The following is a 23,289-nucleotide window of genomic DNA, read 5'->3' as shown; positions in this document are numbered from 1 at the left end:
TTTCTGTAAAAACAACCTTTATGTCGGCTCAGTGGTGTAGCACTTACATAAAAACCACACAAGACCGGATTAAACACACTTCTCTGTGAAAATCATCAGCACCGAGCATTAACCTGAGAACTGTCATTTCCTGGTGGAGCTCCGACAGTCCCTCATCCGGGTTTCCCACTGGGCTGGGTGGTCCACCGAACCGTCCGTCTCTGGTCCCACACGTAAACACTCGTTAGTGTCGGCAGGAATCCAGAGTCTTCTCTCAAACAGTAATTAGTTCAGAGGACTTGATCCTCTCTAAGGAGTGCTGGTGAAGAGAAAGTCATTTTGAAAAGTCAAGCAGAGTAAAGATGCGAGCAGGAGAGTGAACTCTGAGGCCTGGACTCCATCCAGCCTGGGTTAGTCTGCTTCATCATCTGAGTCGGTGCTGTGGACGGAAGAGTCGTCCTCGTCCTCTCCGTACTCGCTCTCCTGCTGCCTGCGACGCTGCAGCTCCTCCAGCCCCAGGAAGCGCTTCAGCAGAGCAGCTACAGCCTCCACGTCACTGAGGAGGAACAAGCACAGCGGTGAGGCACCAACTTAACCTCACCGTGGTTTCTGATAAAACCCGCAAGGCCCCAGTGGATGCACACCTACAACGGGTTAGGTTCTGGAGTTTACCCTCGTCTCAGAAACAGAACTATGAGCTGAAAGTGACGTGTGAGCAGCTTCACCCACGACAAACCAAAAGGCTAACAGCTGCTGTGATTCATCTTGTAACGTTAGTTTTAGGATCTGACCAAAACAACCGGAACTCTGACTTTTCTCAGCATATCTTAATCTAAAGCTGTCATGACAGGAAACAGCTGATACGGCTTCCTTTAGTGATCTCAGTCACTCGATTTTTTATTAATCTGCTTATTTATTATTAAGAGCCAGCAACGGCAGAGTCGTGTTGCCGTTTAGTTCTCAGATTTACTTCAAATAATCTGAACTTTTTGGCCGTTGTGTCATTTAATCCAACATCGACGTGAGTGTGAGGAAGGTAAACATCTGGGTTACAAAACCAGATGCAAACGTCTGGCGGAGGTTCTCCGTCACACGTGTTCCACCTGGCGGATAGCCTACCTGCGTCCTCCCAGCGTGGCGCTCTGAGTGAGCGGGAAGGAGAAGCCTGCAGCTAACCGTAGCATCACATGGAAACCCCTTCCCAGGTAGCGCACCTTCTCCTCCTGGACACTCACGTCACACAGCTGTGTGAGGTCCAACACCACTGAACCAGGAGGAAAACACGATTAGATCTGATGTTCTCCCACTCTAATGTCGCTGACCTCTCCGTGGTTCTGCTGACCTCGCTCTTCGCCCTTCCTCCAGAACGTCAGCACTAAAGTGTACAAGCTGGTGTTCTTGAGCTCGATCTGGTTTGTGGTTTTGTCGAACACAGCCTCCTCCCACTCCTCCATGTTCTGTACGGCCACAAACAGGCAGCCTGAGATGTAGAAGAGCCTCCACAGGAGGCTGTCTGTGGACACGGACCACAGGTTGTTGTAACCGAACAGGAAGCCAGAGTCTAAAGTGCAGATAGCTGGTTTACAAACCTGAGCTGTAGTACGCAGCAGCCAACCCAACAGATGCTATACCTGCGATGAGAGCCAGAGGCTTCTGAGTCTGGAGGTAATTCAGGATGAAGATGGTTTGTTAAACTGTTCATAACCTACCAATCAGAAGAGACCATGAGCGGATACCAGGAGCTCTCTTAAGGTGAAGCAGAGTGGAGGTGTGCTCTTCAACTGTCATGTATCCCATCTGAGTAAAACACAGGCATGAATACACATATGAACATGACTTTAAGGTGTATACAGCCTACTGCAATAACACAGGGTAAAGAGATCCTCTGTGCGTGGTCTCAGGATCGCTTTATCAGATCCTGCATTCATTTAACTCTGGATCATGTATCAGTGAGCAGACTCAGACACCTGCATCCATGAACCGCCCATGGTAATGAGACAGGCGTTATAAAAGGCATCCCTTCAGCCCACTTTGGTTTGCTTACCCTGATTTTAGGGGGCAGATTGAAGTTTCTGGCTAAAAACTAGATTTGTATGTCACTAATACAACCTTCAGATTTCATACAACACACACACACAACCAGGGTTCTGTGGGAGTCCCACGCCTAAGCTACTGCTTCTCTTACCTTGAGCTTTTGTCTCTAGTCGTTCCTCTTGTACATTAGATTTAATGAAAGATCGCTAGGAGGAAACGCATGAAGGAAGTTCTGTTAATTTGTTGTAAAGGCAAACCACGCTTCCTTCCTGAACGCCTGAGCTCTGATTGGATGGCTTAACTTTCACGTTTCCTTCAAAATAAAAGCTTGTTCAAAGCGCTGCCGTAATTTGATAACTCATTGTTTCTAGCTGTTTTTTGTTGTGTGGCAAGGTGGATAAATGAGGGCCCGGGCGGGATTCGATCCCCAGACTCCCGGGTGAGAGTCATACGCTCTTACCAGTCAGCCAAAGGGACATCCCCTTGGCCAAGTAGCCAGGGCGCATGATCAATCGGGACATTGTGACAGGACACTCACGCTGTCACAGTTGGATTGTAATTGATGGAAATCAGAGGTGTCCACAGTGGGGGGCTTACAGGGGATTTGTATTCCTGGAGTGATTTTACAACGGCCTCACCCCTCGTTTCAGCACAGTTGCAGGCAGAAAGGCCGCAGCTAGCAATGCACTGATATGACATTTTCGGACTGATACCGATGTCTGATATTGATATCACTGTTATTGCCAAAATAATATACTGACATTAATGCTTCTAAAATCAGAAGATTTTGTATAGAATGAAAACTATTAAAGCTGAATTTACGTTATTGTGCACACACATCACACTCATTTACGCTTCTGAAATGATTACAATCACTGTCACATGACTAAACAAATACAAATCACCCCCTGACCCTCTGACACAGATAAACAAATGGAAACAAGATGGACAAAATATTGGTTGTTAATATCGGCCCAGTTTTATTTATCGATACCGATATGTTAAAAAATAAAGATATTGATGCCAATATATTGTGCATTCCTAGCTGCAGCTGGGTTTTGAACCTTCTTGCTGTGAGGAGACACTACTAACAACTGAGCCACCACTTCCATGGGTAGACAGATGAATGAGGAGAAGGTAGTGATGAAGAATCAACCAAAGTTCACACCAAAGTCAACCTGAACAGATGAGTTTTCAGTTGCTTTTAGGACACCACTGAGTCCACTATGCTCAACGGAGAGAGTTGCAGAGTCTGGGGGCCACAGCAGCAAATTATCTATCACCAGTTGACACAACCAGTAGACTTTGATCACTGGACCTCAGGGACCTGCTGGGAGTGTAGGGACTAAGAAGATCACCAATGTAAGATGGTGCCTGTCCATGTAAGACCCTATAGACCAGAACCAGGATCTTGAAATGAACCCTGGAGTTGACTGGCAGCCAGTGAAGCTGGAGGAGAAGCGGGGTGATGTGGGTGTGTTTGGAGGACTTGGTCAGAAGCCGAGCACAGGCGTTCTGACCCACCTGTAGATGGTTCAGGGAGGTTCTGCTCAGACACGTGAAAAGAGAGTTACAGTAGTCTAAGCGTGAGGAGATGAAGGTGTGGATAACTGTCTCAAGTTCAGAGCGGGACAGAATGGGACTCAGCTTAGCAATGTTCCTGAGATGGAAGAAGGAAGAGCGAACAAGATAACTGACATGAGAATCCAGGGTGAGAGCTGGGTCAAAGGTCACGCCAAGATTCCTGTCAGAAGGTTTGGTGTGGGAAGCAAGCTGACCAAGAGAGTCTCTGACTTTGGGAACCAGCTTGTCTGGGGCACAAATGAGGATCTCAGTCGTATCTTCATTCAGCTGAAGAAAGCTCTCACCATCCAGGTTTTGATAAGAGTCTAAGCAGGTGTGTAACAGCTGCAGCTTAGACATCTCATGGGGCTTAAAGGAGATGTACAGTTGGATGTCATCTGCATAAAGATGGTAGGAGGTTCCTCTAAAGGAGCTTACGATGTGAGCTACAGAGGAAGCAGATAGAGGAGGAAGAGTAGAGGCCTCAGCACAGAACCTTGTGGGACACCATGGGTAAGGGTGGTGGACGAGGACCGAAGCTTGGTGACATAATAACTGACACAGAGAGGGAACGCTCAGACAGATGAGAGGAGAACCACTCCAGAGCAGTCCCTAACAGGCCTACCCAGTCTGTCAGCTTATCTGGTAGCAGGTGATGGTCAACAGTGTTTTACTCAAAACAAAACATGTGAACATGGCTTCTGTCTGATCGGTCTTCTCAATCCCCAGTGAGTCGTGGAGGATGGCTGCTCACACTGAGCCAGGAGAATGATAAGTCCAGAACCTATTTTCTGTTACTGGCAATGTGATCATTTTTTTTAAGACCAAGAAACTAGAAATTAATCCACCAGTCAGATCCAGGGCAATTTGGTGATTTTATTTTCTTTATTATCAGCATAAAAAGACAGTCTTTTTCTTCTGAAAAACAGATATTTTTCATTTTAATTAAAATATATTAAAGTGTAGGTTTATACGTCCCCCCCCCCCCCCCCCCCCCCCCAAATCTGTTATTTTGAAATGCTGAGGCCCAAGTTTCCGGTACGAAGTTTTTTCTTCTTCTGCGCATGCGTCTCGGAAGCACCGGGTGTAATGGCGCTAGAGCACGAATGGCCGGGTCAGAAGAAGCCCTGTGCCGCGATAAGTAGCGTCTGGTAGAATAACCGTTGGCGGTCCAAGTCGGTGACGCCGTTCAATAATAACCTGAGACTAAAAGCGTCAAAAAAGGGGAGAAATCACCTGCTGAGCGGCGCAGGTGCTTCCTTAAGCGGTGGCTCCTCTAGCTAGCTGTCCCCCGCGGGTTGACATGTCTTTGTCCTCAACAACAGAGAAGTAGCAACCGTCCGGTGAGTTACCTCCACGCTGAGCCGTCCCTGTCCACTCTACGTTTCACACCAACTCGTGGCTCCACATTTATGGCTGTCGTCGTTTAAAAAGTGAAACAAAAGCGGCCTAACCAGCTAATAGCCTCTAACCAGACGAGGTGATTGCTGTTTTAGCTGCTTTAGCCTGCTTTTAGATAAGCTGTGGTAAATGTTGCCAGGCTTTCAGCCATGTTTGTCTGTATCCCCTTTCACGCTGTGTATGTAATTAGGTGTTTACATGTAATGACAGGAAGGATTGCAGCTAACGCTCATTTAGTCCGTTTCCCAGAGTCGGGAGGCTGCTGTGTTGATGATAAGCTGTTGTCTTTGATAGGACGGCAGGGACACCCACAAGGGTGGAGCTGATAAAACCGCAGCAGAAACACACACACACACACACACTAGACACAAACCAACAGTGCTGTTCTCCATCTGCTGTGTTTCAGTCCAAAGAGAGCTGCTGAGGAAAATGTCAGAGGTCAAGATAGCCAAGCTGAAGGAGAAGTGCGAGAACTGCACCAAGCAGGTAGGAATGATGTTCCTGTGAGTCTGAAAGTGTTTTTCATTCTCCTGACTTTAATTTGTGCTTCTCCACCCCGCAGTGCAACAAGAAACAGAGTGAGGATGGAGCTCACCCCATCCAGGAGAGCGATAAAGTCAACGGGCAGGTGGGGTCTGCTTATGCGGCATTGCTGTTATTGATTGGTTTGGTCTGGACAGTCCTCATCATGCTTGACCAAGAGGACATTCCGATGATTTTGTACTTCAGTTTGCTGATCAGGATGTTCTGATTCTGAACAAAGAAGGGAACTCTCTAAAGTCACCCTAGGTGTTTTCACAGCAGTCTCACAACTCCGGTGCAGACTCATCATGTGAGATCTCCTTTAGGTGACTGAAGGGTCCCAGCTGCTGCTGAGTGCCTGTCTCTCCTGTGATGGCTGTCTGTCTGAGGAGGACACCCTGAGGATCTCTCAGCAGAATCTGGACGAGGTGGAGCGGGTTCTGGCCCTGAATAAGGTACAGGTGTCATCAGAAACCTGAGAGAGCCTGTGTCGGGTTGCACAATGGCTGATGAGTCGTTTTTCTGTCTCTGTCAGAAGTGTGACACATCAAAACACAAGGTGCTTGTGGCGTCCGTGTGTCCACAGTCGCTGCCTTTCTTTGCTGTCAAGTTTGGTCTGGACCTTGCTGAAGCTGCACACAAGCTCTGCAGCTTCCTGAAGCACCTGGGTGAGCTGGCTGGAGGCTGTGGGTTTGGTCTCCAGGACTTTGTGGCTTTAACAAAAGAGAAACAAAGAACTTTTAATTGATTCTCCAGTTACATTTATTTCACGAGTAAAACTCTGAATGTGACTTTTACAAACACGTTGTTGTTTAATAAACAAGCTCCTGTCTCGTCCTGGTCGTCTGCAGGAGTTCAGTTTGTGTTTGACACCACGCTGGCAGCGGGCTTCAGCATCTTAGAGACTCAGAAAGAGTTCATTCAGAGGTATCGCAGGAGGCACCACGACTCCCACGCCGTGCCCATGTTCACCTCCTCGTGTCCAGGTAAAGCCCAGCGGTGGTTCATAAATCCCTCCTGATGCTCTCACTTGTCTCTGCTGTAGTTGTGTGCTGAACACGAGAACTGGTGGGGACAGACCAGGGGTCTTCTTTCATCACAGATGTGGTTTTAAATTTAAACAAGTCCAAGTCAACACCTGTTTGTTCTTCGTAGAGCAGAGTTAGAAACGACTCTGTTGCTGTTAAAACCCGCTGCTGCAGGGAGGAAGAGTGGCCGTGGTTTCATATCGTTGTCAGGATTTGACTAAATAAGCTCTTACTGCTTGCCTGACTCTCTCTCTCTCTCTCTCTCTCACTCTCACACACACACACACACACACACACACACACACACACACACACACACACACACACACACACACACACACACACAGTGTGATTAAAGAGATCAGAAGGCTGCAACACCCAGAGACGAGGACACATCCAGTGTTGAAATGTTCGTTTTCCTTTGTTTTAATAAACCTCGACTCACCTAAGTGCTCCAGCCTTCCCATTTTTTATCTCGGTGTCCATCGGCTGTGCAGCACCAGTTTGTGAGTGGGTGATGCACAGAGGGCTCCATTTTTTACACACTGTGTGACCTTTGGATCTTTTGTTCTAAAAGATTCTTGTGGTGGTGATTTAGGTCCGATGGTCAAATGAAACCTTCTGGGGGTGATGTGCTGTCTTACTGCTGCGTCGCTCTGTTACATGTCTCCGGCTGTCTCTCTGCAGCGTGTCTCTGGCTGTCTGTGTCTCTGCAGCGTGTCTCTGGCTGTCTGTGTCTCTGCAGCGTGTCTCTGGCTGTCTGTGTCTCTGCAGCGTGTCTCTGGCTGTCTGTCTCTCTGCAGCGTGTCTCTGGCTGTCTGTCTCTCTGCTGCGTGTCTCTGGCTGTCTCTCTGCTGCGTGTCTCTGGCTGTCTCTCTGCTGCGTGTCTCTGGTTGTCTCTCTGCTGCGTGTCTCTGGTTGCGTGTCTCTGGCTGTCTCTCTGCTGCATGTCTCCGGCTGTCTCTCTGCTGCGTGTCTCCGGCTGTCTCTCTGCTGTGTGTCTCCGGCTGTCTCTCTGCTGCGTTTCTCTGGCTGTCTCTCTGCTGCGTGTCTCCAGCTGTCTCTCTCTGCAGTGTCTCTCCAGCTGTCTCTATCTGCAGCGTCTCTCCAGCTGTCTGTCTCTCTGCAGCGTGTCTCCGGCTGTCTGTGTCTCTGCAGCATGTCTCCAGCTGTCTCTCTGCTGCGTGTCTCCAGCTGTCTATCTCTCTGCAGCGTGTCTCCGGCTGTCTGTCTCTCTGCAGCGTGTCTCCAGCTGTCTGTGTCTCTGCAGCGTGTCTCCGGCTGTCTGTCTCTCTGCAGCGTGTCTCCGGCTGTCTGTCTCTCTGCAGCGTGTCTCCGGCTGTCTGTCTCTCTGCAGCGTGTCTCCGGCTGTCTGTCTCTCTGCAGCGTGTCTCCGGCTGTCTGTCTGTCTGCAGCGTGTCTCCGGCTGTCTGTCTCTCTGCAGCGTGTCTCCGGCTGTCTGTCTCTCTGCAGCGTGTCTCCGGCTGTCTGTCTCTCTGCAGCGTGTCTCCGGCTGTCTGTCTCTCTGCAGCGTGTCTCCGGCTGTCTGTCTCTCTGCAGCGTGTCTCCGGCTGTCTGTCTCTCTGCAGCGTGTCTCCGGCTGTCTGTCTCTCTGCAGCGTGTCTCCGGCTGTCTGTCTCTCTGCAGCGTGTCTCCGGCTGTCTGTCTCTCTGCAGCGTGTCTCCAGCTGTCTGTCTCTCTGCAGCGTGTCTCCGGCTGTCTGTGTCTCTGCAGCATGTCTCCAGCTGTCTCTCTGCTGCGTGTCTCCAGCTGTCTATCTCTCTGCAGCGTGTCTCCAGCTGTCTGTCTCTCTGCAGCGTGTCTCCAGCTGTCTGTCTCTCTGCAGCGTGTCTCCGGCTGTCTGTGCCTCTGCAGCATGTCTCTGGCTGTCTGTCTCTCTGCAGCGTGTCTCTGGCTGTCTGTGTCTCTGCAGCGTGTCTCTGGCTGTCTGTCTCTCTGCAGCGTGTCTCTGGCTGTCTGTCTCTCTGCAGCGTGTCTCCGGCTGTCTCTCTGCTGCGTTTCTCTGGCTGTCTCTGCTGCAGCGTGTCTCTGGCTGTCTCTCTGCTGCAGCGTGTCTCCGGCTGTCTGTGTCTCTGCAGCGTGTCTCCGGCTGTCTGTCTCTCTGCAGCGTGTCTCCAGCTGTCTGTCTCTCTGCAGCGTGTCTCCGGCTGTCTGTGTCTCTGCAGCATGTCTCCAGCTGTCTCTCTGCTGCGTGTCTCCAGCTGTCTATCTCTCTGCAGCGTGTCTCCAGCTGTCTGTCTCTCTGCAGCGTGTCTCCAGCTGTCTGTCTCTCTGCAGCGTGTCTCCGGCTGTCTGTGCCTCTGCAGCGTGTCTCTGGCTGTCTGTCTCTCTGCAGCGTGTCTCTGGCTGTCTGTGTCTCTGCAGCGTGTCTCTGGCTGTCTGTCTCTCTGCAGCGTGTCTCTGGCTGTCTGTCTCTCTGCAGCGTGTCTCCGGCTGTCTCTCTGCTGCGTTTCTCTGGCTGTCTCTGCTGCAGCGTGTCTCTGGCTGTCTCTCTGCTGCAGCGTGTCTCCGGCTGTCTGTGTCTCTGCAGCGTGTCTCCAGCTGTCTCTCTGCAGTGTGTCTCTGGCTGTTTCTCTGCTGCGTGTCTCTGGCTGTCTCTCTGCTGCAGCGTGTCTCCGGCTGTCTCTCTGCTGCAGCGTGTCTCCGGCTGTCTGTGTCTCTGCAGCGTGTCTCCAGCTGTCTCTCTGCAGTGTGTCTCTGGCTGTCTCTGCTGCAGCGTGTCTCTGGCTGTCTCTCTGCTGCAGCGTGTCTCCGGCTGTCTCTCTGCTGCAGCGTGTCTCCGGCTGTCTGTGTCTCTGCAGCGTGTCTCCAGCTGTCTCTCTCTGCAGCGTGTCTCCAGCTGTCTCTCTCTGCAGCGTGTCTCCGGCTGTCTGTGTCTCTGCAGCGTGTCTCCAGCTGTCTCTCTGCAGCGTGTCTCCAGCTGTCTCTCTGCAGCTTGTCTCCGGCTGTCTCTCTGCTGCGTGTCTCCAGCTGTCTCTCTCTGCAGCGTGTCTCCAGCTGTCTGTGTCTCTGCAGCATGTCTCCAGCTGTCTCTCTGCTGCGTGTCTCCAGCTGTCTATCTCTCTGCAGCGTGTCTCCAGCTGTCTGTCTCTCTGCAGCGTGTCTCCAGCTGTCTGTCTCTCTGCAGCGTGTCTCCGGCTGTCTGTGCCTCTGCAGCGTGTCTCTGGCTGTCTGTCTCTCTGCAGCGTGTCTCTGGCTGTCTGTGTCTCTGCAGCGTGTCTCTGGCTGTCTGTCTCTCTGCAGCGTGTCTCTGGCTGTCTGTCTCTCTGCAGCGTGTCTCCGGCTGTCTCTCTGCTGCGTTTCTCTGGCTGTCTCTGCTGCAGCGTGTCTCTGGCTGTCTCTCTGCTGCAGCGTGTCTCCGGCTGTCTGTGTCTCTGCAGCGTGTCTCCGGCTGTCTGTGTCTCTGCAGCGTGTCTCCGGCTGTCTGTCTCTCTGCAGCGTGTCTCCAGCTGTCTGTCTCTCTGCAGCGTGTCTCCGGCTGTCTGTGTCTCTGCAGCATGTCTCCAGCTGTCTCTCTGCTGCGTGTCTCCAGCTGTCTATCTCTCTGCAGCGTGTCTCCAGCTGTCTGTCTCTCTGCAGCGTGTCTCCAGCTGTCTGTCTCTCTGCAGCGTGTCTCCGGCTGTCTGTGCCTCTGCAGCGTGTCTCTGGCTGTCTGTCTCTCTGCAGCGTGTCTCTGGCTGTCTGTGTCTCTGCAGCGTGTCTCTGGCTGTCTGTCTCTCTGCAGCGTGTCTCTGGCTGTCTGTCTCTCTGCAGCGTGTCTCCGGCTGTCTCTCTGCTGCGTTTCTCTGGCTGTCTCTGCTGCAGCGTGTCTCTGGCTGTCTCTCTGCTGCAGCGTGTCTCCGGCTGTCTGTGTCTCTGCAGCGTGTCTCCAGCTGTCTCTCTGCAGTGTGTCTCTGGCTGTCTCTCTGCTGCGTGTCTCTGGCTGTCTCTCTGCTGCAGCGTGTCTCCGGCTGTCTCTCTGCTGCAGCGTGTCTCCGGCTGTCTGTGTCTCTGCAGCGTGTCTCCAGCTGTCTCTCTGCAGTGTGTCTCTGGCTGTCTCTGCTGCAGCGTGTCTCTGGCTGTCTCTCTGCTGCAGCGTGTCTCTGGCTGTCTCTCTGCTGCAGCGTGTCTCCGGCTGTCTGTGTCTCTGCAGCGTGTCTCCAGCTGTCTCTCTCTGCAGCGTGTCTCCAGCTGTCTCTCTCTGCAGCGTGTCTCCGGCTGTCTGTGTCTCTGCAGCGTGTCTCCAGCTGTCTCTCTGCAGCGTGTCTCCAGCTGTCTCTCTGCAGCTTGTCTCCGGCTGTCTCTCTGCTGCGTGTCTCCAGCTGTCTCTCTCTGCAGCGTGTCTCCAGCTGTCTCTCTGCAGCGTGTCTCCAGCTGTCTGTCTCTCTGCAGCGTGTCTCCGGCTGTCTGTGCCTCTGCAGCGTGTCTCCAGCTGTCTGTCTCTCTGCAGTGTGTCTCTGGCTGTCTGTGTCTCTGCAGCGTGTCTCTGGCTGTCTGTCTCTCTGCAGCGTGTCTCTGGCTGTCTGTCTCTCTGCAGCGTGTCTCCGACTGTCTGTCTCTCTGCAGCGTGTCTCCGGCTGTCTGTCTCTCTGCAGCGTGTCTCCGGCTGTCTGTCTCTCTGCAGCGTGTCTCCGGCTGTCTGTCTCTCTGCAGCGTGTCTCCGGCTGTCTGTCTCTCTGCAGCGTGTCTCCGGCTGTCTGTCTCTCTGCAGCGTGTCTCCGGCTGTCTGTCTCTCTGCAGCGTGTCTCCGGCTGTCTGTCTCTCTGCAGCGTGTCTCCGGCTGTCTGTCTCTCTGCAGCATGTCTCCAGCTGTCTCTCTGCTGCGTGTCTCCAGCTGTCTATCTCTCTGCAGCGTGTCTCCAGCTGTCTGTCTCTCTGCAGCGTGTCTCTGGCTGTCTGTGTCTCTGCAGCGTGTCTCCGGCTGTCTGTCTCTCTGCAGCGTGTCTCTGGCTGTCTGTTTCTCTGCAGCGTGTCTCTGGCTGTCTGTCTCTCTGCAGCGTGTCTCTGGCTGTCTGTCTCTCTGCAGCGTGTCTCCGGCTGTCTCTCTGCTGCGTTTCTCTGGCTGTCTCTGCTGCAGCGTGTCTCTGGCTGTCTCTCTGCTGCAGCGTGTCTCCGGCTGTCTCTCTGCTGCAGCGTGTCTCCGGCTGTCTGTGCCTCTGCAGCGTGTCTCCAGCTGTCACTCTGCAGTGTGTCTCTGGCTGTCTCTCTGCTGCGTGTCTCCAGCTGTCTCTCTCTGCAGCGTGTCTCCAGCTGTCTCTCTCTGCAGCGTGTCTCCGGCTGTCTGTGTCTCTGCAGCGTGTCTCCAGCTGTCTCTCTGCAGCGTGTCTCCAGCTGTCTCTCTGCAGCGTGTCTCTGGCTGTCTCTCTGCTGCGTGTCTCCAGCTGTCTATCTCTCTGCAGCGTGTCTCCAGCTGTCTGTCTCTCTGCAGCGTGTCTCTGGCTGTCTGTGTCTCTGCAGCGTGTCTCTGGCTGTCTGTCTCTCTGCAGCGTGTCTCTGGCTGTCTGTCTCTCTGCAGCGTGTCTCTGGCTGTCTGTCTCTCTGCAGCGTGTCTCTGGCTGTCTGTCTCTCTGCAGCGTGTCTCCGGCTGTCTCTCTGCTGCGTTTCTCTGGCTGTCTCTGCTGCAGCGTGTCTCTGGCTGTCTCTCTGCTGCAGCGTGTCTCCGGCTGTCTCTCTGCTGCAGCATGTCTCCGGCTGTCTGTGCCTCTGCAGCGTGTCTCCAGCTGTCTCTCTGCAGTGTGTCTCTGGCTGTCTCTCTGCTGCGTGTCTCCAGCTGTCTCTCTCTGCAGCGTGTCTCCAGCTGTCTCTCTCTGCAGCGTGTCTCCGGCTGTCTGTGTCTCTGCAGCGTGTCTCCAGCTGTCTCTCTGCAGCGTGTCTCCAGCTGTCTCTCTGCAGCGTGTCTCCAGCTGTCTCTCTGCAGCGTGTCTCTGGCTGTCTTCCCTGCTGCGTGTCTCCAGCTGTCTCTCTGCAGCGTGTCTCCAGCTGTCTGTCTCTCTGCAGCGTGTCTCCGGCTGTCTGTGCCTCTGCAGCGTGTCTCCAGCTGTCTGTCTCTCTGCAGCGTGTCTCTGGCTGTCTGTGTCTCTGCAGCGTGTCTCTGGCTGTCTGTCTCTCTGCAGCGTGTCTCTGGCTGTCTGTCTCTCAGCAGCGTGTCTCCAGCTGTCTCTCTGCAGCGTGTCTCTGGCTGTCTCTCTGCTGCAGCGTGTCTCTGGCTGTCTCTCTGCTGCAGCGTGTCTCCAGCTGTCTGTCTCTCTGCAGCGTGTCTCCAGCTGTCTGTCTCTCTGCAGCGTGTCTCCAGCTGTCTCTCTGCTGCGTTTCTCTGGCTGTCTCTCTGCTGCTGCGTTTCTCTGGCTGTCTCTCTGCTGCTGCGTTTCTCTGGCTGTCTCTCTGCTGCAGCGTGTCTCTGGCTGTCTCTCTGCTGCGTGTCTCTGGCTGTCTCTCTGCTGCAGCGTGTCTCTGGCTGTCTCTCTGCTGCAGCGTGTCTCCGGCTGTCTGTGTCTCTGCAGCGTGTCTCCAGCTGTCTCTCTGCAGCGTGTCTCTGGCTGTCTGTCTCTCTGCTGCCTGTCTCCAGCTGTCCGTCTCTCTGCAGCGTGTCTCCAACTGTCTCTCTCTCTGCAGAGTGTCTCCGGCAGTCCGTCTCTCTGCAGCGTGTCTCCGGCAGTCCGTCTCTCTGCAGCGTGTCTCCGGCTGTCCCTCTCTCTGCAGCGTGTCTCCGGCTGTCCCTCTCTCTGCAGCGTGTCTCCGGCTGTCCCTCTCTCTGCAGCGTGTCTCCGGCTGTCCCTCTCTCTGCAGCGTGTCTCCGGCTGTCCCTCTCTCTGCTGCCTGTCTCCAGCTGTCTCTCTGCTGCGTGTCTCCAGCTGTCTGTCTCTCTGCAGCGTGTCTCTGGCTGTCCCTCTCTGCGGCTGTCTCTGGCTGTCCCTCTCTCTGCGGCTGTCTCCGGCTGTCCCTCTCTCTGCGGCGTGTCTCCAGCTGTCCCTCTCTCTGCAGCGTGTCTCCAGCTGTCCCTCTCTCTGCAGCGTGTCTCCGGCTGTCCGTCTCTCTGCGGCTGTCTCCGGCTGTCCCTCTCTCTGCGGCGTGTCTCCGGCTGTCCGTCTCTCTGCGGCTGTCTCCGGCTGTCCGTCTCTCTGCGGCTGTCTCCGGCTGTCCCTCTCTCTGCGGCTGTCTCCGGCTGTCCCTCTCTCTGCGGCGTGTCTCCAGCTGTCCCTCTCTCTGCAGCGTGTCTCCGGCTGTCCGTCTCTCTGCGGCTGTCTCCGGCTGTCCGTCTCTCTGCGGCGTGTCTCCGGCTGTCCGTCTCTCTGCGGCTGTCTCCGGCTGTCCCTCTCTCTGCGGCGTGTCTCCGGCTGTCTGTCTCTCTGCAGCGTGTCTCCGGCTGTCCCTCTCTCTGCAGCGTGTCTCCAGCTGTCTGTCTCTCTGCGGCTGTCTCCGGCTGTCCCTCTCTCTGCGGCTGTCTCCGGCTGTCCCTCTCTCTGCAGCGTGTCTCCGGTTGTCTGTCTCTCTGCAGCGTGTCTCCGGCTGTCTGTCTCTCTGCAGCGTGTCTCCGACTGTCTGTCTCTCTGCAGCGTGTCTCCGGCTGTCTTTCTCTCTGCAGCGTGTCTCCGGCTGTCTGTCTCTCTGCAGCGTGTCTCCGGCTGTCTGTCTCTCTGCAGCGTGTCTCCGGCTGTCTGTCTCTCTGCTGCCTGTCTCCGGCTGTCTGTCTCTCTGCTGCCTGTCTCCGGCTGTCTCTCTGCTGCGTGTCTCCAGCTGTCTGTCTCTCTGCAGCGTGTCTCTGGCTGTCCCTCTCTGCGGCTGTCTCTGGCTGTCCCTCTCTCTGCGGCGTGTCTCCAGCTGTCCCTCTCTGCAGCGTGTCTCCGGCTGTCCCTCTCTCTGCGGCTGTCTCCGGCTGTCCGTCTCTCTGCGGCTGTCTCCGGCTGTCCCTCTCTCTGCGGCGTGTCTCCGGCTGTCCCTCTCTCTGCAGCGTGTCTCCAGCTGTCCCTCTCTCTGCGGCTGTCTCCGGCTGTCCCTCTCTCTGCAGCGTGTCTCCCGCTGTCTGTCTCTCTGCAGCGTGTCTCCGGCTGTCCCTCTCTCTGCGGCTGTCTCCGGCTGTCCGTCTCTCTGCGGCTGTCTCCGGCTGTCCCTCTCTCTGCGGCGTGTCTCCGGCTGTCCCTCTCTCTGCGGCTGTCTCCGGCTGTCCCTCTCTCTGCGGCTGTCTCCGGCTGTCCCTCTCTCTGCAGCGTGTCTCCCGCTGTCTGTCTCTCTGCAGCGTGTCTCCGGCTGTCTGTCTCTCTGCAGCGTGTCTCCGACTGTCTGTCTCTCTGCAGCGTGTCTCCGGCTCTCTGTCTCTCTGCAGCGTGTCTCCGGCTGTCTGTCTCTCTGCAGCGTGTCTCTGGCTGTCTGTCTCTCTGCAGCGTGTCTCCGGCTGTCTGTCTCTCTGCAGCGTGTCTCCGGCTGTCTGTCTCTCTGCAGAGTGTCTCCGGCTGTCTGTCTCTCTGCAGCGTGTCTCCGGCTGTCCCTCTCTCTGCAGCGTGTCTCCGGCTGTCCGTCTCTCTGCTGCGTGTTTACAGCTGTCTGTCCCTCTGCAGCGTGTCTCCGGCTGTCCCTCTCTCTGCAGCGTGTCTCTGGCTGTCTGTCTCTCTGCAGCGTGTCTCCGGCTGTCCCTCTCTCTGCAGCGTGTCTCCGGCTGTCCCTCTCTCTGCAGCGTGTCTACAGCTGTCTGTCCCTCTGCAGCGTGTCTCCGGCTGTCTCTCTGTTTTAAGACCACTAACTCTGGTGCTAGCTTGCCTTTTGGACCCAGGTCTCTGTTGGACGTAATTCTGCAGCAGGAGAACCCGCAGATTCCTGCATGCGGTAATCTGACAGCAGACATGTGGACGTGTGTCTCATACAGCGGGACAGGAGGGGACATGTGCTGATGTTTGCGACTAAGCTAATTTCTTCCAGAAACGAGTCGTCTCTGGTTTCAGTGAAGACGTTTGTCTCGTGTCTCCTGTAGGCTGGATCCGGTATGCAGAACGCATCCTGGGTAGTTTGGTCACGCCTCAGATCTGCACCGCCAGGTCCCCCCAGCAGATCATGGGCTGTCTGGTCAAAGACTTCTTCTGTAAGCAGCAGGTGAGCGGGACTGTGAGGAGAACAGGTTGGCTAAGAGCAGCAGTGATTAAAATGCCAGTTGCTTTCTCTGCTGCATCACACATGTTGTTGTTTGTCTACCTGGGAAAGGAGAAGCAGAAGCCATTAAGTTTTGACCCAGGTGCAACGGGGTCGTCTTAAATAACGTCACCCTCGTCTCTACGGTCCGCGTGTCTGATGCTGGGTGTTTGGCTCGATTTCAAACAAAGCAAAGGGTTAAACGTTAGCTGAGGGTCGGGGCCGTGTGCAGCTGTTTGAGGAGAAACCTTTGACCTCTGAGGGCATCTCCTCTCGTTTCTATACATAACTGGCCTCTTCTCCCATGTGAGTAAGACCTGCTTTAACCAGGTCAGGCCCAGGAACACCGTAGCGTCCCACTGGAGGGGTTGGACGAGGAGGATCCGGGTTCCCCTGCTGGGACTGCTGCCCCCCACCCGATCCAGACAGATTAACGGAGGACAAGGACAGGGTGTGAGACATCAAAGAGCACCTGTCTGTTGGGTCAGGACTGGATTTGAGAGGGTGGATAGAAGAAGAAACCTTATTTATGGTAAAATGCAGATAAAAATCCCAAAGTGCTTCACAAAAGCTTTAGATGGAGATGACGTCCGCTTTCTGTGTGACGTTGGGTCGCGTAGCTGCTGCACACGGCAGGCTGAGTCTCTCAGAACAGATCTAGCTGAGTCACGACACAGCGGTGCTGGGTTCCAGTTTGTCTGGCAGCTGTACTGTAAAAGCAGTCTGTCGTCTCCGAAGCACCTGGACCGCGTCATCACAGTGCTCCTTCGACACCTTCTGGCCAGGCTCACGCTGCTCTCTCCCAACAGAAGCTGAGTCCAGACGGAGTTTATCACCTGGTGGTGGCGCCCTGCTTCGATAAGAAACTGGAGGCTGTCAGAGAGGAGTTTTACAACACGCTGATGGAGACCAGAGACGTGGACTGTGTCCTCACCTCCAGTAAGAACGTCATACTCACAGCAGCAGGGTCGGGGTTGGCCCCGCCTCCCTAAGGTGGGAGGAGACTGCAGCTGGTTAGATCACTCGGTCTCTATTTGAGAAAGCGTATTCTAGAGTCCTAGAACTCCTCAAGGAGCTTTATAACAGTCATTCTCACACACACACTGATGGTGATGAGCTACATTGTAGCTACAGCTTGCGTTCTTTGAGTCTCATTAGAGAAAGCTGATCATCTAGCACAGCTTTAATTATTGTAGAGGTCGTTAGCTCAGCCACACTCATCCAGACGAGTGTTAGTCATGAAACACACCTCGCTTCACCCTCCGGTTGTTCTTTAACTCGTATTAAATCCAGCGTGTCGACGCAAACTTCCTCTGTTCAGGGATTGTTGCAAGGTGCAAACTTCACATCACTCTCTCATGGAGTAAAGGTTCGGCAGCTGCGCGTCTGCAGTGCGTAGGGAAAGGGGAGGGAAGCGCGACGCTGCACACCTTTGCAGGCTGCAGCATATGAGCAACAGGTGATCGGCTCTGTTTATGTCAGACATCAGCTGATCGCTAAAGCCTCCACACATTTTCCACATTTGATCATCAATGCTAACTCTTCTGGTGGGTTCTTCTTCGTTGGTGTTGGCTACTTCTTCCGGCGGCCACTGGGCATTGACACTAGGGATCGGAATTAAAAAGATTAAAAGATTCCAGGAAAAACGTACACGTAGTCCCGGTTCCGATCCCTGCCCAACCCTACTCCTCTTCCTCACCCGTGCTTCTGCAACAAGGCCTCTGAGTTAGTCCATCAGGCCTCTGAGTTTGTCCATCAGGCCTCTGCTGTTTGACGAGAGGACCGGAGCGTCTGTGGTGTCCAGCTTAGGCTGAGCCGGTTAATATTTAACTCTGTAGGCGTAAACATTTGCAGATGCGTTACAGTCTCTTGTTGCTGTTTAAAATATTTATCGTCCCACATGCAACGTCTGGTGGAGACTAGCGCTGCACGATATACGGTAAATGTTTAGTTATCGCGATCTCAGCATGCACAATATGCATATCTGAAAGAACAGATAAATATGGTAATGAACGCTCAGCTCAAGTGTTTGCTACACATGATGCATTCTGTCAGTCAAACGGAGGCGTGATGTTTTTAACTAATCGAATGGAGCTCTTCACCCATTTGGCCGATTGGGCGGATTCTCATAGGTCAGATGCTCGCCCCCAATTTTGATGGTTAGCAACCACCTGAGTTAGCTTTGTTCTGCTTTTCCCGGGATCCACTGATCGCCTTTTCTTGTTCAGTTTCTTTCCCCTTTCCTCACACCTTTTGCTTTTCTCATTTTAAGGATTTTTGTATTTCTTTGTTTTTGATTATTTTTGTTCCCGAGTTAAACATTTTTTTTATCGCAAGTAATATCGTCATCGACAATATTACTCACTGTTATGGAATATCGCAGGTTTTCCTAATGTCGTGCAGCCCTAGTGGAGACGGAATATTCTGCCTGGAATAAAACCTGGTTTGTTATTTTCTAGTTTTGCTCCACAGCCTCGGAGTCTGGAGCACTAAATCTACTTCCTGTTTCAGGGGAGATCTACCACCTGATGGAGCAGAGGAAGGTGTCTGTGGAGGAGCTGGACTCGGTTCCACTGGACCAAGTGTGAGTTTGCACATTCGTGGGAGCCTTTGATGTTTTCCAGTTGAGAGAAAGTTTTTCTCCTCCTAAAATCAGAATTTAACTTTCATCATTTAGGTTTTATTCTGCTGATAAAACAACTTTTACCTGAAAACTGGGAACTAAAAAATTCGTCTGGACGACCTCTATACTCTCATAGTTTATGTAAACAAACAGATTTACTGTAGCTGTTGTTTGATTGCAGGCTGGGAGACGGTGGAGACGTGGCGCTGGTGCGGCACGACGGTCGCGGCTCCGAGGGCCTCCTGGAACACGTCTTCAAACACGCTGCCAAAGAGCTCTTTGGTCTGGAGGTGCAGGAAGTCACGTACAAAACCCTCAGGTTAGAGACCGGGCATCAGAGGCACGAAGAGAAACCAACTTATTTAGAGAATTTTCCACAGCAGCTTTGACTAAATTTCTCTAAAATAACAGCTCATCAGTTCAATACAAGTCATTTAATCAATTTTACAAATGTCACCATGGTAACCCCCCCCCCCAACACACACACACACACACACACACACACAGTCTCCTTCATCTTTGTAAAATCCCAGATGTTAGGTCGAATATTAACATTTTTACGGTAAATCCCACTTTTAACGTGTAATTCCACGAGTCTGGGTCGCACGTCCGAGGCCCCACCAGTGAAGTCCAGGGCGTCGTGTCATCTGATCTCTGAACCTGGATTGTAAATATTGACTTTTCTTGTGCTGCTGGCGGGTTTTCCAGGAATCGGGACTTCCAGGAAGTGACCCTGGAGCGAGACGGGGAAACGCTGCTGCAGTTTGCCGCCATTTATGGTTTCCGGAACATTCAGACGTTAGTGCACCGCATGAGAAAGGGACGCGTCCCGTACCAGCTGGTGGAGGTGCTGTCCTGTCCCGGAGGTAGGCTCGAGTGACATCACAGCTCTGAGTCTAAAACGTGTTTCCGATGTTTCGTGAGAATCGTATCCGTGTTGATTCTTCTCGTGTCCCCCCCAGGCTGTCTGAGTGGCCGAGGTCAGGCGGAGAGCGAGGTAGAAGGTCGGGTGGACAAGGCTCTGGTCCAGCAGATGGAGGAGGTCTACAGCAGCCTGCCGGTTCGACTGCCAGAGCTAAACCCTGTCCTGAAAACTCTGTATGAGGACTGGCTGCAGGGCCAGGACTCGCCTCGGGCCGGAAAGCTGCTGCACACGGAGTACCGGAGCCCGGGTCAGGCCCACACGCAGCCCCCCCACATGCAGTGGTGAGACACGCCAACAGCCAAGTGCTTCTGGACCAACTGTGGACCGTGCAGCTCCAGACTCGTGAGCTACTGCTCAGTCGGCCACACGGGGGCGCTGTTTTGTTTTCAGCAACAGGAGACTTCCGTGTGTTGAACCCAAACCTGAAGAGACAAAAGGGTCCAGAGTCCACCAGAACACACATTTCTGCTTCTGCTGACGGGAGCTAGACTGTTCCTCATTTGAGATAAAGGATCACAAATAAAGTTTCACCATGTCCCAGCGGTTCTGGGAACATCTGTAGCAGGTTTACAGAGCAGTAACCCTGGACCGGAGTGAGGAGGTTAAACGGGCCTGAACCCGTCCAACAGACGACTTCCTGTCTAACTCAGTGCTCTCTATGCAACAGCACCCCTCCCCCTACAGGATGTTACTGCCATGTACTCGCCTCTCTTCCAGCCCCATGAACCGGTTTTTATTAAGTTATGTTGTTAATTTTACAGAATCAGGATAAGCTGTGGTGTAAACCTACTAAAACGTCCTGTCAGCCACCTGCTTGGTGTCTTCAGCGTTGATCATTAACAGACCTTGCATGGCTCAGCGATAAGGAGCTCCACCAGAGGGTCGACAAGCAGCTTTAATTTACAGAGTAAAGGGGACCGGTCAGGTTCAAGGGCCATGGTTGTAGAAGAAGAAGAAGAAAAGGTCTTTTCTGTAGCGCCTCTCAAGATAAAAATCACAGCTTCTCTTGATTTAACCCGTGTTTAGCTTTGATGGTGACCACAGCAGGAGGGTGTTAGAAAACCAGTAGAACCAGCTCCTGTCTGGCTTTCAGGACGCAGAGTTTTTGAATAATAACACGTTACTTCTGGGTTCATGCAAACATCTGGAGCAGCGTGCACATGCCGAATGTTTTAGCTGCATTCGTCTTTTCAGGACAAATCTGCAGAATCGTGTTTACAACACAGATGTCCTCCTCTCGCCCACACAAAACTAAAACACATGTTAATCTAGGTATAACGTTGAGATTATTTAAAACAGTCATGGTGTCTCCAGCTGCTGCCCTTTGCTGCTTTGTGCCCCGTAGCCACCACAGCTACTGGCTCCACAGGTGCAGAAACGCACCACGTCAGAGGGAACGCGGGGGTTGGGGAGACTGGAGCCAAGCTGAGGCTCCCCTCGTCTGCATTAACTGTATGGTGCAGATGGAGCTGATGGAGCTTTTCTGGTGGTCAAACAACAAAAAGGGTTGCGGTTCGGTCTGCGTGCTCTTAAATGTCTCCGCCAGGTTTTAGACCGCCTGGAGGTGCAGCCGGCAGCGCTGACATGAACAGAAAGCGTAGGAGCGGATGTAAACAGCCCAGAGGCCCCAGAGTCCAGCTGGAGGAGCCAACTGCATCACCGTCCGAGAACAGAACCTGTTTCTTTCAGCGCTCAGGAAAGCCGTGAAAATGCTGATTTAAAGGATAATTACGGACTTTCCTCAGCTCCTGCTCAGGGTTGGGTGTACGGCTCGACGGAGACCAACTCTGTTTGTTTTTGTCACGTTTTAAACTCCTTTACAAGATGAGCTGATGGAAGTGCTAGCAGGTACCTGGAAATCAAAGTGAAGGTATGAAGTTCGCCGTGTAGCTGATGCCCAGTGCCATGGCAACAGGGAAGTGATTCAGATTTTACACCTGATGGGATATTTTCCTCATTCATACCTCGACGCTCACCTGAGTAAACCAGTCTTGTCATCCTGTTGACAGTAATCAGAACTTTATTCACATCTCAGAGATTGCTAGTGGTGATAATTTATCCATGTGTCTCCCGCCTGAGCACCCCTGGGCACCAGCTCCCCGTGACCCTGCAAGAGACTTGATGGTTTAAAAAAAGGAATAAACAACACGGTCATGTCAATATTTTCATCAGAGTTGACTATTTCATTGCAATAAACTCAAAACAGGCCATCGGTAACGTGGGACTTGCTCTTTTAATAGTTTAACTCGGACAACACGTCCAGGTCATGATGTGTGTTAAACCTGCCCTATGTTACAGTAACCATAGCAACCCCTCATGTAGGGTCACTACAACCAGCACTGCATCCTTAGGGTCACCATGGTAACCACTAGGTTGGGGTAACTGCTATTGGATCAGCCACAACCTGTTCTAGGCCCTTGGAGCAGACCGCTGGTCTACAGATGGGTCTGCAGCTGCTGTGGAGGAAGACTCTAGATGGGGTTTTTAAAGAGCAAGTCAACTCCTACCAGAGTCTAACTCCACTCCCACTTCATGTTTGAAAAATGCAACACATGCTGTTGCCTGGTAGACCCAGAGGGCAGAGCTGCTAACAAATACACACACACACACACACACACACACAGGCTCACGACAGCATTGTGACATCATAATCTACCAGATCATCATAGCATACCTCTTAGCCAATAGCGGTGGCAGATTTAAATTAGAATACAGTGCAGAGTTTTTACCTGACAACGGCACAACACTGCCAGTTTTAGGCAGAATGTTTAAATTTTAACTAAGATGCACTGAAGTGTCTGCAGCACGATTAGACACTCGTTTATTTAGTTTATCAGCAAAAAAAAGTGTATTTGGGGGTGACTTGCTCTTTAACAAGCGAGGACCCGACCAGAGAATCGTCAAAGGCACGGTCTGACTTATTTCTGGAATAGTTTTAGATTATTGAAAGTATAGAAGGTGAATGGGATGGCAGAGGGAGCCCAAGTCACGCCCATCTACCATCCATGGGTTAAAGAAGTGGGTCCACGAGGGGATGAACGCCATTTTCTGATCCGGTTTGATGTGTGCCACGGGTTTCACATGTGATGTCCGGGAGTTTTAATGACTAATATTGATACCAGCTTCTGTGTAAAAAGACGTAACAACCACAAACCTGCCTGTCACCAAATGGACGTCATCGAACCAGACATGAAGATAAATGGCTGAGTTTAGCGAACTGAATCCTTTCAGACTGAAACCAGAAGAAAACCACGATGTAACCATTACTGTGGGTCACACCCAGACATGGCAGCGCTACACTGGCTTTATTTATTTTATGCTTGTGCTGTGCTCCTGCAGCCAGCGTCCCTCTAGAACTCCTTCAGGGGCTGATCCCTGCTCCCGTGTCCTAGTGAGGCAATTGTGGGGTAATCTGCAGCTGTTGCGGTTCGTCGTCTTGCTGCAGCCTCTGTTTCCGGTGTGGTCACTGACTCCTCCTCCCCCCCCGCAGCCGTGCTCCCCCCACCACCCGACTCAGGCCGAGGCCACCACAGATTGCTGCAGGATGAGTCTGATGTCCAGGGGTCTTATTTATCAAACATGGCGTAGAATCCTTACTAAAACCGTACTTAAGCTCAGAAAAAAATGTACTTACGCCAAGCAGGTTTGTGGTCTATCAAACATGGAGGACGCACAGCTGCACGCAATCGCCGCTTCATAAATCAGAAACTATCTAGAAAGGTTCTCAGCTGCATTTTAGTCACGTACCGCCCTCACCACGCCCACTTATTGCCATAAATGGCCAATGCAAAGTGCCTTGTGGATCTCATGCATGTACATAAGCTGGCTGTTGCAACGCTCTGCCAATGACATGGCGACCGTAGATCAAGGCAGATCAAGGAAGCGCAATTTCACACAAGCAGAAGTTGAGGTACCTGTGGGTGAGGTGGAGAAATGAAAGGAAGTGCTTTTGCAAAACAAATAAGAGAAAATCCACAGAGTGGCACAGCGTTGCTGAAGCCGTCAATGCTGTGTTCTTCAGAAATCTGTGGCGGATATTAAAAAAATGATCCAATAGGGATTCAATCCCCAGACTTCCAGGTGAAAGTCACTCGCAC

The 23,289-nt window shown here is 52.7% G+C and overlaps 2 protein-coding genes across 3 annotated transcripts; one reads left to right on the top strand and one right to left on the bottom strand.

Annotated features, from left to right (window-relative positions):
* On the bottom strand, positions 1–2,291 carry cybc1 (cytochrome b-245 chaperone 1). Its single transcript, XM_015963736.3, has 6 exons — positions 2,165–2,291; positions 1,689–1,776; positions 1,569–1,610; positions 1,322–1,492; positions 1,099–1,243; positions 1–535 (listed from the first exon to the last, which is right to left on the bottom strand). The coding sequence occupies exons 2-6, from the start codon at positions 1,774–1,776 to the stop codon at positions 391–393; spliced, it is 591 nt and encodes a 196-aa protein (XP_015819222.3). The 5' UTR covers positions 2,165–2,291; the 3' UTR covers positions 1–390.
* Positions 2,292–4,686: 2,395 nt separating this feature from the next.
* On the top strand, positions 4,687–19,679 carry narf (nuclear prelamin A recognition factor). Of its 2 annotated transcripts, none has more exons than XM_015963737.3 (12): positions 4,687–4,919; positions 5,384–5,463; positions 5,540–5,605; positions 5,826–5,954; positions 6,035–6,167; positions 6,351–6,485; positions 15,490–15,608; positions 16,454–16,583; positions 18,156–18,228; positions 18,449–18,586; positions 18,976–19,133; positions 19,230–19,679. In XM_015963737.3, the coding sequence occupies exons 2-12, from the start codon at positions 5,407–5,409 to the stop codon at positions 19,475–19,477; spliced, it is 1,386 nt and encodes a 461-aa protein (XP_015819223.3). In that variant the 5' UTR covers positions 4,687–4,919; positions 5,384–5,406; the 3' UTR covers positions 19,478–19,679. The 2 variants fall into 2 exon arrangements, with proteins under 2 accessions (XP_015819223.3, XP_015819224.3); XM_015963738.3 differs by lacking the exon at positions 4,687–4,919 and adding an exon at positions 4,972–5,056.
* The last annotated feature ends 3,610 nt before the right edge of the window (positions 19,680–23,289 follow it).

The sequence above is a fragment of the Nothobranchius furzeri genome, chromosome 16 (assembly GCF_043380555.1).
Source record: "Nothobranchius furzeri strain GRZ-AD chromosome 16, NfurGRZ-RIMD1, whole genome shotgun sequence".
NCBI lineage: Eukaryota > Metazoa > Chordata > Actinopteri > Cyprinodontiformes > Nothobranchiidae > Nothobranchius > Nothobranchius furzeri.
This window is presented reverse-complemented; position numbering and strand designations above follow the sequence as displayed.

Coding starts and splice junctions, on each gene's coding strand:
- cybc1 (XM_015963736.3), bottom strand. CDS start 1,776: ATGGGATACATGACAGTTGAAGAGCACACCTCCACTCTGCTTCACCTT. Junction 1,244..1,321: donor GAGGAAGGGCGAAGAGCGAG/GTCAGCAGAACC, acceptor CTCCTGGTTCAG/TGGTGTTGGACCTCACACAG. Junction 536..1,098: donor GCCACGCTGGGAGGACGCAG/GTAGGCTATCCG, acceptor GTTCCTCCTCAG/TGACGTGGAGGCTGTAGCTG.
- narf (XM_015963737.3), top strand. CDS start 5,407: ATGTCAGAGGTCAAGATAGCCAAGCTGAAGGAGAAGTGCGAGAACTGC. Junction 5,464..5,539: donor GCGAGAACTGCACCAAGCAG/GTAGGAATGATG, acceptor TCCACCCCGCAG/TGCAACAAGAAACAGAGTGA. Junction 18,587..18,975: donor GTCACGTACAAAACCCTCAG/GTTAGAGACCGG, acceptor CGGGTTTTCCAG/GAATCGGGACTTCCAGGAAG.